This window comes from Ceratocystis lukuohia, assembly GCF_044167205.1.
Source record: "Ceratocystis lukuohia strain C4212 chromosome Unknown Supercontig2_pilon, whole genome shotgun sequence".
Classification (NCBI taxonomy): Eukaryota; Fungi; Ascomycota; class Sordariomycetes; order Microascales; family Ceratocystidaceae; genus Ceratocystis; species Ceratocystis lukuohia.
The window spans coordinates 475,752-490,600 of record NW_027263521.1 but is presented as its reverse complement, the minus strand read 5'-3'; the positions used below and the strand labels follow the sequence as shown (position 1 = coordinate 490,600).

The following is a 14,849-nucleotide window of genomic DNA, read 5'->3' as shown; positions in this document are numbered from 1 at the left end:
AAAAGAGAAAGAGCCGACGAAAAGGACAAACAAGGCAGGAGATCAGGGCACTCTCTAAGCCCAGTCAAAATAACAAGAACCATATAATAAAGGGTTCCTTCCTCTCCAGGGGCATATGACGTCTTTTGAATTTTTCTGTGACACTCTTGACCAGTATTATTTCTCTGATTTCTCTTTCTTTTTTTTTGCCCTCTCTTTCCAAGCTCCTCACTTGGACTTTTTTAGTTTGTCAAGATTTCCGACTGAGGGACTGCTGCTTAGGGCTCTTATCATTTTATCCATTTGATTTTTCGCAACTGGCTTGCCGTTATTTTCCCCTCTTCAACTTCGCTCTTTTTTTTCTTCTCTCTGTAACTTTCTTTCCCTGATCCTATCTTGCGCTCTTTCTTGCTGCGAAATTTCCTTATATGCTCGGCTATCTGCGCAGCCAGCAGCGTTAAACCTCATATCCCACCTAATATTCTTGGGCCCTGTTACTCCAAATTCTTTCGCTTCCTCCGCTTCCCCGGACATACCTCGCCGAATCCCGACAACACGACAAAAGTAACAAAAGGATCTTGAGTCGCCCCTCCGGGCCCCTCTCCCTTCTTCCTCCTCTTTGACCTATTTTGCCGCTTCAGCAACTCATAGTCTTACACTCTTCAACCAGCAAACAACGCCCATCTCGTTAAGACATGCCGTCCGTCATACTCAACAGCTCCCTGGCAGAACTGCCGTCAAATACCAATCTCACAAGTGATCCACAGTCTTCACGGCATACTCTGCGGCCGACAGAAACCTCGACTTCAGCTTTAACTCCGGCCACCACAACGGCAGTAGCCTCGCGGAAACCACGAAACAAGCACAGCATCGATTATGTATGGAGGTCGGGAGTCGCCGGCGGTATGGCGGGTTGCGCTGTATGTTTCTTCTCTCCCAATCTATGCTATGCTATCTCTACCTAGCAGCTAGTCCAGTCCCTACTAACAAGTTCATTTACCTTTTTAGGCAAAAACTATTGTCGCTCCGCTTGACCGAGTGAAAATTCTATTCCAGGCAAACAGCCCGCAGTTTGCAAAATACGCAGGGTCTTGGGTTGGTGTGGCCAATGCCATGAAGCAAATACACCAACTCGAGGGACCTAGTGGCTTGTTCCGCGGGCACTCAGCAACACTACTCCGAATTTTTCCCTATGCAGCGATCAAGTTCCTGGCCTACGAGCAGATCCGTGCCGTTATTATCACATCGCCCGAAAAGGAGACCCACCTGCGACGCCTCGTCAGCGGCTCACTAGCTGGTGTAACGTCCGTCTTTTTTACATATCCGCTCGAGCTGATTCGTGTGCGTTTAGCTTTCGAGACCAAACGCGACGGGCGTTCCACACTGCGCACCATCTGCCGCCAAATTTACGGTGAATCAATGGCAGGCGTTGGTACCGCATCATCGGCGATATTCAAGTCAGGCATCGCCAATTTCTACCGTGGATTTGCACCAACCTTGATTGGCATGCTGCCGTATGCTGGCGTGTCCTTTCTTACTCACGACACTATGGGCGATATCCTCCGTAGCACTCCGCTAGCTCCGTACACAACACTACCACGGCCTTCTAACGCACCCCCCGAGAACAAGCCGCCACTGCGATCATGGGCCGAACTGCTGTCAGGCGGTATCTCAGGCATGGTATCACAGACGTCAGCGTATCCGCTTGAAGTCATCCGTCGTCGCATGCAGGTTGGCGGAGCGGTCGGTGACGGTCACCGCAGTTCGATTAGCGAGACAGTGGCAGTAATTCTCAAGGAGCGCGGGTTCAAAGGTTTCTTTGTCGGCCTGACAATTGGCTACGTGAAGGTAGTGCCAATGGTGGCTGTGAGCTTCTACACATACGAACGGTTCAAGATGTGGCTAGGAATTTAAGACCAAAAGTGTGGCGTCGTATATATGTGGCTGTATCCTTTTTTTTTATTTTTTGTGGCGCAGCTTTTGTTTTTTGGGCAGAGCTTAGATTCTTTTGGCGGCATTGGCGTTTTGATTATTGCATAGGAGAATACAATAAGGGTTATATACTTTATGGACACGTGATCTGGTTTAGCTTAATACTTTAAAATGATTAAGCGATCTATAGATCTCGAACTCGACGCGCTGCACAATTGAACGCATGTAAATAAATCTGCCATTGTCTGTTAGGGCTTGCATGGCAACAAAGAGGCTAGTTGCAGGCTTTATCAGATTCACATTGGCACTATTTATATTTTCTTTGCCTGCCGTGGTTTCATGATCAACAATTCTCATGATAACAATACTCGACTACAACTTCATTTTACGCTATGGACCAGACACCTACAACCAATCGAAAAAGAGGCCGCTCTTCTGCCGCCACAGCCACGCCCACTTCGACTTCTAAGGCTCCCCCGAAACGACGACGTTTGAATGATGAAAATACGTCACCGATTAAGATCGAGCCCGGGACCGGGCTATACTCTTTTGATAGCTTCGGAATAGCCACCAAGACAGTCCCCTGTGAGCAGGCGATATCTTACAACACGGCACTACAAGCTAAGGCTCCGCTTTCCAATGCGAACCCACTGGACGGCCAACAGCTTGTTCTATCACCGTCAAAGCCGCCCCCAGCTGCCAAGCGCCGCGGCAGACCACCTAAGGCTAAGGCTGCCCTCCAGCCACAGCCGCAGCTACAGCCATGGCCGGTGCTGCAACCCCCTCAGCAGTCGGTTGTACCCCTACCACAGATTCCTCATCATGGCGCGCTTCCGCTGCATCTAGACCAACAGAGACAAATGCAGCAGCAACAGCAGCAGCAGCAGCATCAACAGCAGCAGCAACAGCCCTCATCTTTTTCCAACGAGCTACAGTTTGTCAACATATCACCACAAAAATATATGGCTCCAGCCTCGCCAATAAAGTCACCGCTTAAATCGCCACTCAAGGGAATCTTGACGCCCTCGCGGCACCGGGGGCCACTTGCCGAACGGACACGTAAAAATGTCGTATTTGATATGGGTGGTGGCAACAAGACCCCCGGCGAGGTTGTTTTTGAGGACCTGCCAGGCACCAACTCAGGGAAACGAGGGAAGCCACAAACTCCTATGGCATTACCACGTGCAGCGGGCGATGATCGGACACCCCTTTCGGAGAAGCTGCGGGCGGCAGCAAAGCAGGCAGCGCAGAAGAAGATGGCTGCCGAGGCTGAAATGGAGCCTCTCCCGGCAGAAGAAGAACAGGACGAAGAGGAGCCGCCGACTACTTTGCGTGGACACGACCTAGAAGGTGCCAGCCCCGAAGAAATTGACGAGGACGAGGAGAAATGCCAGATCTGCGGCCAGCATGATTCAGAGGCACCCAACGAGATCCTTTTCTGTGATGTGTGTGACCTTGGTTATCACCAGCAGTGCCATGGTGTCTCTACGATTCCCGACGGCGATTGGCTGTGCCTGAACTGTGCACAGGAAGATGTCACAAAGACACCCTCCACAAAGCGCTACGCCAAGTTTACTGGCCTGGATGTTTTAGTGTCAGAGGAGCCCGAGGCGACTATCCAGGAGCCCAAGTTTGAGGTTCCACCCATCCCAAATTTCGAACACCACCTACGCTGTTTCCAGCGAGTCCTGGTAGACCGGTGTACAGGCCGGCGCAGAATAAAGCTGATTGGCCATGAAGAGCCATGGGAGAAGACACACCAACTGATTGAGCAGACAGTTGCCGCAGGAGAAGGCAATTCCATGCTTGTGATTGGAGCTCGGGGAAGTGGAAAGACTACGGTATGTGCAGACTACGCTAACTGAGTATCATGGAGTGAAAGAGAGAGTCTTGACTAACTCGTAACTGTAGATGGTCGAGAGCATTGTCGATGAGATGCACGAGCAACACACAGACAAATTTCACGTAGTGAGGCTAAATGGGTTTGTGCATACAGACGACAAACTGGCACTCAAGGAAATTTGGCGGCAGCTTGGTGTTGAAATGGAGGTTGACGAGGCTGTGATGAAGCGCGTGAGTGTCTCTACCTCTTGGTATCCCTGTCATATTCTAGTGCTTTACTAATCTCCCTTTTACTACAGACGAGCTATTCTGACACACTAGCATCATTATTGGCTTTGCTCTCCCACCCGACTGAAATTTCCGGGCCTGAGGCCGAGGGTGTTACCTCGAAGTCAGTTATTTTTGTTATTGATGAGTTTGATATGTTTGCTTATCATCCGCGTCAAACTCTACTCTACAATCTTTTTGACATTGCTCAATCCCGCAAGGCACCCATTGGTGTAATTGGCTGCACAACTCGCCTTGACGTCGTTGAAATGCTAGAAAAAAGAGTCAAGTCTCGCTTTAGCCACCGCTACGTCTACATGACCCCAGCCCGATCTTTGCCGGCGTTCTGGGACGTGTGCCGGCAAGGTCTAGTTGTTGACGAGGATGATGCTGTTAAAGAGGGTCTAGACCCCGCATCCAACGGCTTCGCGGCCTTCCAATCCTTCTGGACTGACATGGTTGGCCAGCTGCACGAACAGCCTGAATTCCAAAAATTCCTGAAGCATCATTTCTACACAGCCAAGTCCGTGCCCGCCTTCCTGGCCACCTGTATACTTCCACTATCACTGATGCAACCCGCCACACTTCCACTTCGTATTCCCACAACGGCTGTTTCTACGTCATCATCTAACTACACCATCACGCCCAACGCGGTTGTTGGCAGTGTCTCTCTCTCAGCACCTCCTTCAAAGGCGCATATTCTTGAGTCACTGTCAGATCTCGACTTGTCTCTGCTTATTGCAGCTGCACGGCTGGACATTGTTGCCCATACTGACACGGTCAACTTTGCCATGGCCTATGACGAGTACACGGCACTGGTTAGCAAGCAACGTGTGCAGGCTGGCATGTTGGCCTTGGGCGGTGGCGCACGTGTTTGGGGTCGTGGGGTAGCGGGAATTGCGTGGGAGCGACTGGTAAGTGCCGGCTTGTTGGTGCCCGCAACTGTTGGCGGTGTAGGTCAGATGGGCGGGCTGGAGAGTAAGATGTGGAAAGTTGACATGGCCCTAGAGGACATTCCAGTGGGTGCCAAGCTAAGTGCACCACTAGCAAAGTGGTGCCGGGAAGTTTAAGGGAGCCATGTGGAGGATAAAGGACAAGGACAAACTGGGCTTATACTAGAGTTGGACGACTAGAGCTTAGGCTCCAGTCGGACGGAAAGGCAGACAGGGGCTATGCTATGCAGGTGTCAGGGGCCAAGGAGTGAGCATATCGGCTCCAGAAAAGCAGGCCTGGGGCGGGCATGGGTTTCGTCTATAAATGGAAACACTATTGAGAAGCAGGGGGTGATCGGACCATAGAATAAGCGAATAAGCAAAGCAAGCACAAGTTTTTTTTTATGTATCCTCGCCTTGCAAGAGAAGCATTGACTTTCAGAATTGTGAAGAAAAGGGCCTTATTAGTAGTAAATAGGGCCACCGATCGACTATGCAGCGCGATTGCAAACTTTGGTAGGCCGACATGGAGTAAACCTGGGCAGAGCGACCTTGATTTGCAGCATTTGACAAAGACATGTAGCGACAACGGAAGACCGTGATGGCCGAAGACTATGCTTGTTCTCATCTTCGTGTCTAGCCTGCTCCGAGGTTAACGTGGGAGTGAAGTAGATCTTCATCTGGCTTCATTTTCCTGGGTTTACGTGTGATCGACGAAACCAAACGAGGCAGAAACGAAAAAGCATGATGGTAGTGGAGGGCAGAGCGTATGTATATAGCACAGCCTCGTTTAGCAGGGAAGGCTTGGGGGCTAAATGAGAGACAACAAAGCAGAAGTAAGTAATAATGCAGGGACAGCACAAGGCGAAGAATGCAAAGGCTGTATGTAGTGCGTCTTGTATTATCCTTAGGGTCTGTAGACCTAGGTAAAGCCAACAGGTGCGTACAAGCAAGAGCGTCCGAGAAAGAGAGAGCACGCGACTACTTGAAGGCTAAACAAAGAGAGCAGGGAATTCAGATGAAGCTTGAGCAAACCACGCAGTTTTCTACCTCGTGCTTCTCATTCCTTAGTGCCAATAGATTGCGTCACTGTCGAAAAGGAAGCGGCGAAGGACGGGGGAGGGAAGGCATAATTGAGATGCTGAGCTTAGGCCCTTACCAAAGGAGGGACAGCAAGAGAGACCCTGTTAAACGACAAGCAAAATAGAATAAGCCGTCCATAGGATTGGAACCGTTCCTTTTTTGCTTTAAGGTTTTTTACCTTGGACTAATAGAGAAGACGGACGAGGACGACCGACATACTACTGCTAAATAATGAAGACGAGCATAAGGAAACAAAATACTTGGCCCGCCCACGATATTGGCAAGGGTCGCTTTTAGACGCCGGGGAATTATTTAAAAAGGAAGAGAAAACGGCACAAGAGCTTTTTTGATAGTAGCGAGAGGGAGGTGGATAGCTAGGAGGGAGGGGAGGCGTCTTCTATCTTGGATGGGAAAAAGAAGGGAACAGTATATCTTCTGAAGTGCATATTGGTTGTATAAAGCAAAGGCGACGGGCTGGTGGACATTTGTGAAAGCCCTCTTGTTTGTCTCCCTCTCTCTTGCGCTTGTTCGGCCAGTTTTCGTTCTTCTTTTTCTCCGTTCCCAAGTATACTAAGTTTTAATTTCTGCTGCCTCATTGCCTAATTACGTCATACGTGGTGTTGCCCTCTTCTGCCACACCACTTTTTGTTTGTCTTTTTTTCTTTTTTTTTTCTTTCGTTTTCCTCCTTTCCCTAAAGGCCGTCGTTGTTCGCCCTCGGACTCGGAAGAAAAGAAAAAAAGAGTAGTTGCTTGTCTGCCTCAGCCGCGATATAGATCGCAATTGGAAGTTTCCTGCCTGCTGATTTTGTCAACTAGAGCAGCCGCAAGAAGAAAATAAGTCTACGCCTTGTCCTCTGCGGTAGCACGCCAAAGAACAACACCAGCAGCAGGAAACACGCGGCAAGGAAGAATCGTCGTGTCACAGCTCGCGTTTCTCCTAACACAGCCAGTCTTGGAAAGAATTAAGCCAGATTTTTGGGTCTTGGTCGTATCTTCAATTAGTACACCCCCCTCCCTCTAGGGTAGTTGCCGAAAAAAAGCCCCAAAACGGCAATCGCCAAAGTGCTTTTTTTGGTATAAGCCCCCCATTCCTCGTACTACAAAAAACGAATTACAAGGAAGGAGCGACACGAGGTATCCCACTGCCTTTTTTTTTTTTTTTCTGCCTTTGCTTTTATTTAGTGTCCTTGTCTTTTTGAGGTCAGACTTGCTTTCCTTCTTCTCATTTTTCTTCTTCTCTTTTCTGGTTGGTCTCGATTAGGAAGAGAATCTGTCTTTCGACGCGGTATGAAAAAATATTGAAGCCGTCTTGGCCACCAAACGTCCTTTTATTTCTTGTTTCTTTCCTTCTGTTGCGTTGCGTGTTCGTCCTTTCTTTTTCTGTCCGCTTCTTACCATCCGATCATGTCTAAACGAACCGTCTTCACCGCAATCGTCCCAGTGCCGGCAGGCATCAGCCGCGAGATTGTCCTCGCCTTTCTCCATTCCCCCGAGGAAATGGTCCGCACCAGCCCTCTTGTTGTCTCCCACAAGCCTATTCGTGCGCCGGCTAATTGCCCGGCCGATGAGCGTGATTGCACCTGGTTCCAGTTGCGAGGCAAGGGGTGGCATTTGCCCGGCAGTAATAAGATGACTGGCGACTCGTCTTATACCGTTGCCCTACAGTCAACACCAATCGGCTGCACTGTGCACTTGTATGCGCCTATGAATATTGATATCCGCTCGACCTGGATGTTGGGTGGCCGTCTGCCTGGCGAGTACGACCGCCGTAGTGATGGATATAGCGCCCCCGAGGGAGCGCCGGCAAGTGGACTGTATCTTCGTGAAGATGTAGAGATCCGTTGCCATTCACTGATGACTGGATACGTCAAGAAGCATATTAAAAAGTCACACAATTCTATCGGCGATAGGCTACAGCAACGCGCGCGGAGACATAGCAGCAAGCCGTTTCTAGGCTCGTCAACTAACGGGCCAGTTGACATGCCGCACTTTGGCAGCGAGCCCTCCCCGGTGAACTACAACTACAAGATGGAAATGTACCAGCCCATGCTCTCATTTGGCCAGAAACCCCAAGACTCTAATCAGGCACAACTAAGACCGGAAGCTCGTTCGGCGGCTCCATCACCAGACCGCACGCCTGTTCGGACATTTACTACTGAGACTATGGAGAGCTATACGTCGTCTGTTGTCTCGCCCGTGTCGGAATCTGAGGGTGTCCGAGAGAGCATAATTATCAGCGCCCTGAGTCCACCACCGCCACGCACACCCCGAAGCGAAGGGGCCTGTCAATTTCCCCAACTGGACGTTACTCTAGACACACCATCACCAGTGATGTCACCAGCAAGCAGCTCCCACCACCGTAGTATTTCGGCTCCATCGTTGAATAAAGATTATGTCCGGCCACCATCGTTCTCTACGGCCAGGGCCGCCAAATCCAACATTCCCAAGGCACTCGATCTTAAGGCCAAGGATCTAGAGCAAGCCGAGCCCGAGCAGAAACAGACTCCTTTATTCTCAAATAACCTGTATCTCCCGGCTACTCGCCAGCGCTCTCGCAGCCACGGCCAAGGCCAGCCCAGCTCTCTGATGCCTGCGCCCGAACGCCGCCCATCACGCCCCGTATCTACGCCCTTTATTAGCTCTAATCAGCCGTGGATAGCCGACGATCCGCTTGATTTCTTTGGTGCCGACAGCGCGTTCGGTCGTCGCTCGCCTAAGCCGTATCTAGCGCCGCTTATTATCCCGCGCAATCCCAAGTCTCCGCCTCCAGTGCTCGTAGGCCAGACCAAGCCGGCAGCTGTCGAGCCTCGGTTTGTAGCTGGACTTCGCCTACAGCAAAAGCTGGCCCAGGTAGGGCCTCAGGGCAATGCAGGCTTTGCTGAGCGGGGAGCGCAAATGCGTTTTGCGCAAAAGGGGCCCGCCGCAGGTCCAGCTGTGCCATCTCGTCGGCCTGCCATCGCGCGCCACTCACGGGGCCCTTCGCGCGAGACGGCAGTGGATTACAGCAAGAGACCCCAGGCAAAGGAGCACACACTGCCGCCCCCAAATTCCTTGCGCCAAGGTGGAATACAGCGCGAATTTAGCTTTGATGCTACGCCTGATGAGGCTGTGGCACCCAAGAACGAGCGACTATGGCTCCGGCGGCCCGAGTCGCCGGACTCAACTACCCCGACATTGCGCAACTCGCTTTCGACAACAGCATCGTCACAGCTGCCCGAGGCTGGCGACCGCCCGCTCGAGCAACAGCTGACACAATACGCCGTCACCCACCGCCTGCCGTTCCACTCGCCTACGGATGTTGAAGACACAGAACTCGAGCCTTCGCCCGGTGCTGTCGCAGCTATCGCCGCAGTGCGCGAGATGGAGGCCAAGGAAAATGCGCTACAGGCTTACCCTTATCCACGCCCGCTGCGCATCGAGAAGTGGGTTGCGTCAATCAGCCAAGCAGAGGCCCCGGGGGCCCAGCAGAAGCGTGCATCTCAGTTACGGCCGGCAGTTAGTATAGTGCACAAGTACCCGAACGCGCACAAGCAGAACTACTCGGATCTTGCAGCGGCAAACCCATTTGCAGACGAGTAGTGGAGGAGAGAGGAGGGGGGGGGGCAAAGGCCCAAGGTAGTTTACGGGTTGTCGTATGTATGATATTATGATGTCATGGTATGAGTTTGGCGTCCTGTTTGTTTTGCTAGTTATTGTTGCTTGCCTTTTTTCTTTCTTTTCTTTTTCTTTTTCCTTTTTTCCATCTTTTTTCCCTTGTTCAAGGAGTATGAGGGAGCATTTCTTTGTCAAGATAGATATAGATATCAGCATGCAAGTAGCGGCGTCTCTTTTTTTGAAGAATCAAATACATGATTATTAAGCACGCTTGACGGTAATACACTGGCTGCGCTAGCAATATAAGCAGGAGTAGAACAAATAACTAGAATCTAGCCGTCACGTCACCATGATGCAAATACCAGCGCCCCACCACCAACTGCAATAACCAACGCGAAAAACGTATCCTTTGGTCGACCCTGCCTCCCCTCTAGAAGCGGCAGAGTGTTTGGCCGCTCGCACGCCGGCGGGGAATTAAGAGCGGGCGCGGTCTGTAGCTGAGAATAATACAATGGCTCAAATGCTCCGGCTTTGGCCGCATCGTCTCGCCGTAGACTGTGTGGATCCTGGTGCTCTGTGTCAGCTGAGACATGCTCTTCCAACAGACATGACGGTTGTCGTTGCTGCTTCGACTCGTGTAACACCGGATCTCGCCGGGGCCGATGTGGATCTCCTGCTGGCGGAGGCAATAGCAAAGAGGGAGGTAATTGCTCCACTGCAGTGGTGCCCAAAGATGCGGCGGCGTCTGTTGGTGGTAGCGTAGTTGCCACTACAGTGGCGGCGGCAACGAGAAGGAAAGACTGTTGCATTGAAAAAGGCAGGAACGATGGTCAGGGCTTGATCACGGGATCGCAGTTATATAGGGATAGAAAGATTAAGTAAAGAGAGCCTTAAGCCGAGAGCCGCCAGCTGGGTGGATGAAAGGTATAGACAAAGATTCGCTCAGCGCTTCTTCATGTACGATGTGGGATAGGCTGGTACCAGGCAGACGCGGAAGAAAATAAAATAAAAAGCAAGTGTTGAGCATCACATAAAAGCTGCACTGAAGGTTTGTCTTTTTCTGTTCCAGCCCGGCTGGTCCGCAGCCTGAGGACGAGACGAGAGAAGAAACGAACGATGGCCAGCTGCGTTAGACAGAAAGAAATATCCAGATCATTCACATTATCTAACAAGACTAGCCCCTGGCTAAGGAGATCCGAAAAAAAATAAGTCTCCTTCGTTCTCACACACCAAAGACTAAACAAAAACAAGTTTGTTTTGCTTCTTTCCAATGGCCTCCCTCCCCCCCCTTTTTGGATTCATGCTACGTCTCGGAAGTAGCGGGATCTTTAGCAAAGGATAGCCCAGCCCAGGCTGCGGTAGTCTAGGCTGACGGGGAAAAAAAAAAAGCCCGAGGGCACCTTGGCTTTGTGCTGTGGCCCGCCAGAGACGACTTGGGATGGAGAGTGCGGAAAAAGAAAAAACTAACGTCTACCGATAAATTGTCTTTCAGCATTCAAATCGTTCTTCTAGTACTGCGCGAAGGTGTCGTAAAGAGTCTTGCTGTGTAGCGCCTGGGGGGCTTCCTGTGACAGGGACACAAGGGGTTATGGTTATCTATCTATGTATTAGGAAAAGCTGCAACACCACCATCTAGCTGTAGCCTAAGCCAGTTGAATATCGCCGTATTTTCAGTAGAGACTAGAGCAAGAACTGCAACTATTTGTTACACAAAGCGCATGTCGTATGTCGCATGTCGCGCCTACAGCTGTGTTCTCACGAAGGCAACATGCCGACCAACCCTAGCTCTGTTGCCGGTCGCGTTGATCTCACGGCTATTAGAGGCTTGGTGACAACATAATAACGAGCAGTAATCACGCCCTTTTATGCTTGTCTAAAAGCACCAGTGACACACACTGCTCTTGTCTGCGGTAGTGCATCATTATTGCACTGCTGAGGAGAGCATGTTTTACATCTTGTGGCAGCACGTACAGCAGCCTGGGTGGTCGGGCAAGGTTGGCAAGATGCATCAAGCAATGGGTAAATCTCTTCAAGCATGCATGTGCCGGGGCCAGGGTAGTAGCAATTTATTGGCTAGGCAGCATTGGGAGACAACCCTCCCTGCATCTGACATCAATAGCGCCGCTCTATATATCAAAAAGCGTCCGTCTATGCAGTTTGTTGTGCGCACTCAGCAGTCAGCTATTATCCCCAATTATTGCAATGCATACCCTTGAGCGGTGGTAAAGACATTCAATAAGGCCAGGCCTTGGTCTGCGGACGGAATTTGGAAGCAGCCATTAATACTACCTGTACCGTCGCCCTTCTACAGATGCTGGACTCCTATACGTAGAGCTCTCGGCTACACCTGCAATGCCATCAATCCACCAACCTTCCTTGGCTCACTCTATTAGCCACGGAAAGCTCGGCCTTTAGGTGATGCGCTCCTAGGCCTGAATCGCACTTCGGGGCGGGAGTTCACTACGTCCACTTAGAGACCGCTCCACTGAAAGATAGTGTCAGGCAGAACTATAGTTTTTAGCCAAGCTCGCTAGATGTAGTAGGTTTTCTTATATTAAACTGCCGCCAATCACTCATGGGTTTAGAGGCGTGGGACATGTGTCTGGAGCGCAAGGTAGCTTTCACCAAGTGATGGATATTTAGTAGTGCCTGCCCTACCATTCAGCTGTTTGCTCTGTGCTTGGCATTTCCAACCATCCATAGTCACCGAAACGATTGTCCTTTTCCTGGAAACCGGCCGGACCCTCGTATTGCGCCTATCTATAAGCATCTCGGCATTTAGGTGTGTGCGTGTGTGAGCATTGCTAGCTTTTTCTAAAAATCAGAGTATTTCCACAGCGTAGCCTACCTTGTTCATAGTCTTGATAGCCTGGTTTTTCTCAGTCCCAACATTTCAGACCAGTCCTCTCACTAGTCGGGCAAAATGGATAGCGCAAATCGTACATCAGTTAAATCCTTGCAAGCATCCATATATCAGATCAGGATCACAGTCGCAGCAACGCGATGCCATTGCTGGGGTAGCTCAGCTCTTTTACCCAACTGTCCCCAAATGTGGCGTCTAAAGTGCTGCTCTACACACCACCCTTCGAACGAGCGGTACTATCTATTGCCCTTCCACAGAGATCGGATTTCTAGACATGGAAATTCCAGTGACAGTTGCGATGCCATCAATTCACCAACCTTCTCTGATTCGTACAGCTACGGTTTCAGCGAAGACAAGATCTGGGTTACGAAGGATGGGCACAAGGCGCTATAGTTGCCACCAGATTACCGTCCTCTACAATCACTGGTAACCAGGTACAGCCTGCGCTTATTTGTTGGTCTCGCCGTGTCGTGGTCATGGAATTTACATCTATTGCTAAGTATGACAAGCCCATCGCTTCAGCCAACCATAGTTAAACTGCAATATCAACTTAGCAAACGCTCATGACTACTGCAACAGCACCTGGCCTTCTTGCGGTCACTAGGTCGCCCGCTTGCTTCGTCAGTCTTGGTATAGCTATGGTTGACTTGTACCCTGTGTACTCGTCCGTGATAGCTACAAAATACTCCGCCATCGCGGAGAAGCATTGTCACATTGGTGACTGGTACGTGTAGAGCAACGTTGCCTCTTTTTCTTGCCATCAGTCTCCCATTCCCCGTCTTCACTGCTATCTCCACGTCTACCGCTGAGCCCTGGAACGAACTCATTCAGTCCTTTCACTGCATGTATGCTCACACCGTAGCACCGCTTCCATTTTGTCAATTGTTTTTTGACGGACCAGACCTCTTCTGGGCTCTGTACTCATTCGCCCTGCTCTTTACCTTGGCGTCAACACGCTTTTCGGGACACTTGTTGGAGTAGTGTCCCACGGCGTCACAGTTCCAGCATCTTGTGTGTTGTCTGTTGGCGGTTGACCTAGACGTTCTAGGGCTTGCTCGGGGAATGGGCGGACGCTTGTACTCTGAGTATTCCGCCTCGGATCGGAGCAGCGTGACGAGGGTGGAGAACTTGCTGATGGTTTGTGCCTGGGGCCTCAAAGATGGATAGTGCTTGCCCACCACTGTCATCATGCGATTTTTCTTCGAACTATCTCGAAGATCTATACCAGCCATGGACAATCTGACAAGCAGTAGCTGATATCTCTCGAGAAATTCGAGCAGAGTCTCGCCGGGTTCAAATTTCAGATCCCACAGTTCTTGCTCTACCTCGGCTGCTAGGAGGTCCATATTTCCGATTGTCAATGTCTGGAGTTGTTCGATCATGGAAGTAAAGGATTCACACGTCACCACGTGCATTAGGAGACGCAGGGAGATGGTGTTTTGCACTGTTCGGATGATTCGAATCTTGGTGGGTTCTGGAAGACTATCAATCTCATCCGGCATGAGTCCGATTTCCTTGAGGGAAAACGTCATGGAGGCATACCACATGGGCCATGTAAGCTTTGATGATAGCATCAGTTCAGGCCTCACCGAGAAGGACCAGTCTCTCTCTTGGAGCTGTTCTATAGTCAGCTCTTTCGGGTTAAAAACGGACTTAGTCTCCGTTTTGGGGGTACCGGCGGCCTCTTTCTCCATCGCGAGCTTGTAGATCATCTCCATCAGGTCCATGATGTTGATCGCCACCATTGTATTTGCAAGCGGATCATCAAGAAGCGTTTGCTTGGGCTCGTTAAAATTCTGCTCTAGTATAGAAGACGTCGGGGTGGAGATGTTAGAATTCTGCTCATAGACAGGAGGGGAATCCCGTGCTGGGGCCATGGTGTCTTGATTGCAATTGATTCTGGCGGATTGGCGCATAGCTGACATGGTGAAATAGAGATAATTGTTTAATTTTTGTCGCGTAGCGCAGGCTCATAACCTGTTGTTTGATATATTTTTCTTCAATTCGATGATTTTTCAACTATCTAGCGGTCAGTGCTACCGTGCAGATGTGTCACGTGACATCAAACTAAGTGTGTGATAAAGTTGGTCCTTAATTTTTTTAAGATACCAAGTGTCGGAACAATCTACTGAATTCAGTTAAATCACTTGGGAAGTCACTCGTGATCCTGTACAACCACACGTGGAACCGTGCTGGTATGCAGATTGACCCGTTATGGTGAAGCTTGTTTTCTATTCATTCTCCATGGTGTTAAGTTCTTCCATCATGGTCAACTAAGCTGGAGTATTCAGGCTCGGGTTTACCCAGGGTTAATCCGACTGAAGGCCCACAATACTTATCCTCCGTAGTTCATCCAA

General features: G+C 50.3%; 4 protein-coding genes across 4 annotated transcripts; 3 read left to right on the top strand and 1 right to left on the bottom strand.

The window, feature by feature from the left end:
- Window positions 1-674: 674 nt before the first annotated feature.
- On the top strand, window positions 675-1,893 carry HOO65_020127 (Mitochondrial carrier; the record flags this gene model as incomplete). The annotated part of the gene is made up of 2 exons (XM_071006845.1): window positions 675-899; window positions 1,036-1,893. The coding sequence occupies 2 exons, from the start codon at window positions 675-677 to the stop codon at window positions 1,891-1,893; spliced, it is 1,083 nt and encodes a 360-aa protein (XP_070860765.1).
- Window positions 1,894-2,303: 410 nt separating this feature from the next.
- Window positions 2,304-5,090, top strand: HOO65_020126 (Origin recognition complex subunit 4; the record flags this gene model as incomplete). Its single annotated transcript, XM_071006436.1, has 3 exons — window positions 2,304-3,752; window positions 3,823-3,984; window positions 4,053-5,090. The coding sequence occupies 3 exons, from the start codon at window positions 2,304-2,306 to the stop codon at window positions 5,088-5,090; spliced, it is 2,649 nt and encodes an 882-aa protein (XP_070860764.1).
- A 2,349-nt stretch (window positions 5,091-7,439) lies between these two features.
- Window positions 7,440-9,614, top strand: HOO65_020125 (uncharacterized protein; the record flags this gene model as incomplete). Its single annotated transcript, XM_070999998.1, has 1 exon — window positions 7,440-9,614. The coding sequence occupies one exon, from the start codon at window positions 7,440-7,442 to the stop codon at window positions 9,612-9,614; it is 2,175 nt and encodes a 724-aa protein (XP_070860763.1).
- Window positions 9,615-13,370: 3,756 nt separating this feature from the next.
- Window positions 13,371-14,369, bottom strand: HOO65_020124 (uncharacterized protein; the record flags this gene model as incomplete). The annotated part of the gene is made up of 1 exon (XM_070999997.1): window positions 13,371-14,369. One exon carries the CDS (start codon window positions 14,367-14,369, stop codon window positions 13,371-13,373), a length of 999 nt encoding a protein of 332 aa, XP_070860762.1.
- Between the last annotated feature and the right edge of the window lie 480 nt (window positions 14,370-14,849).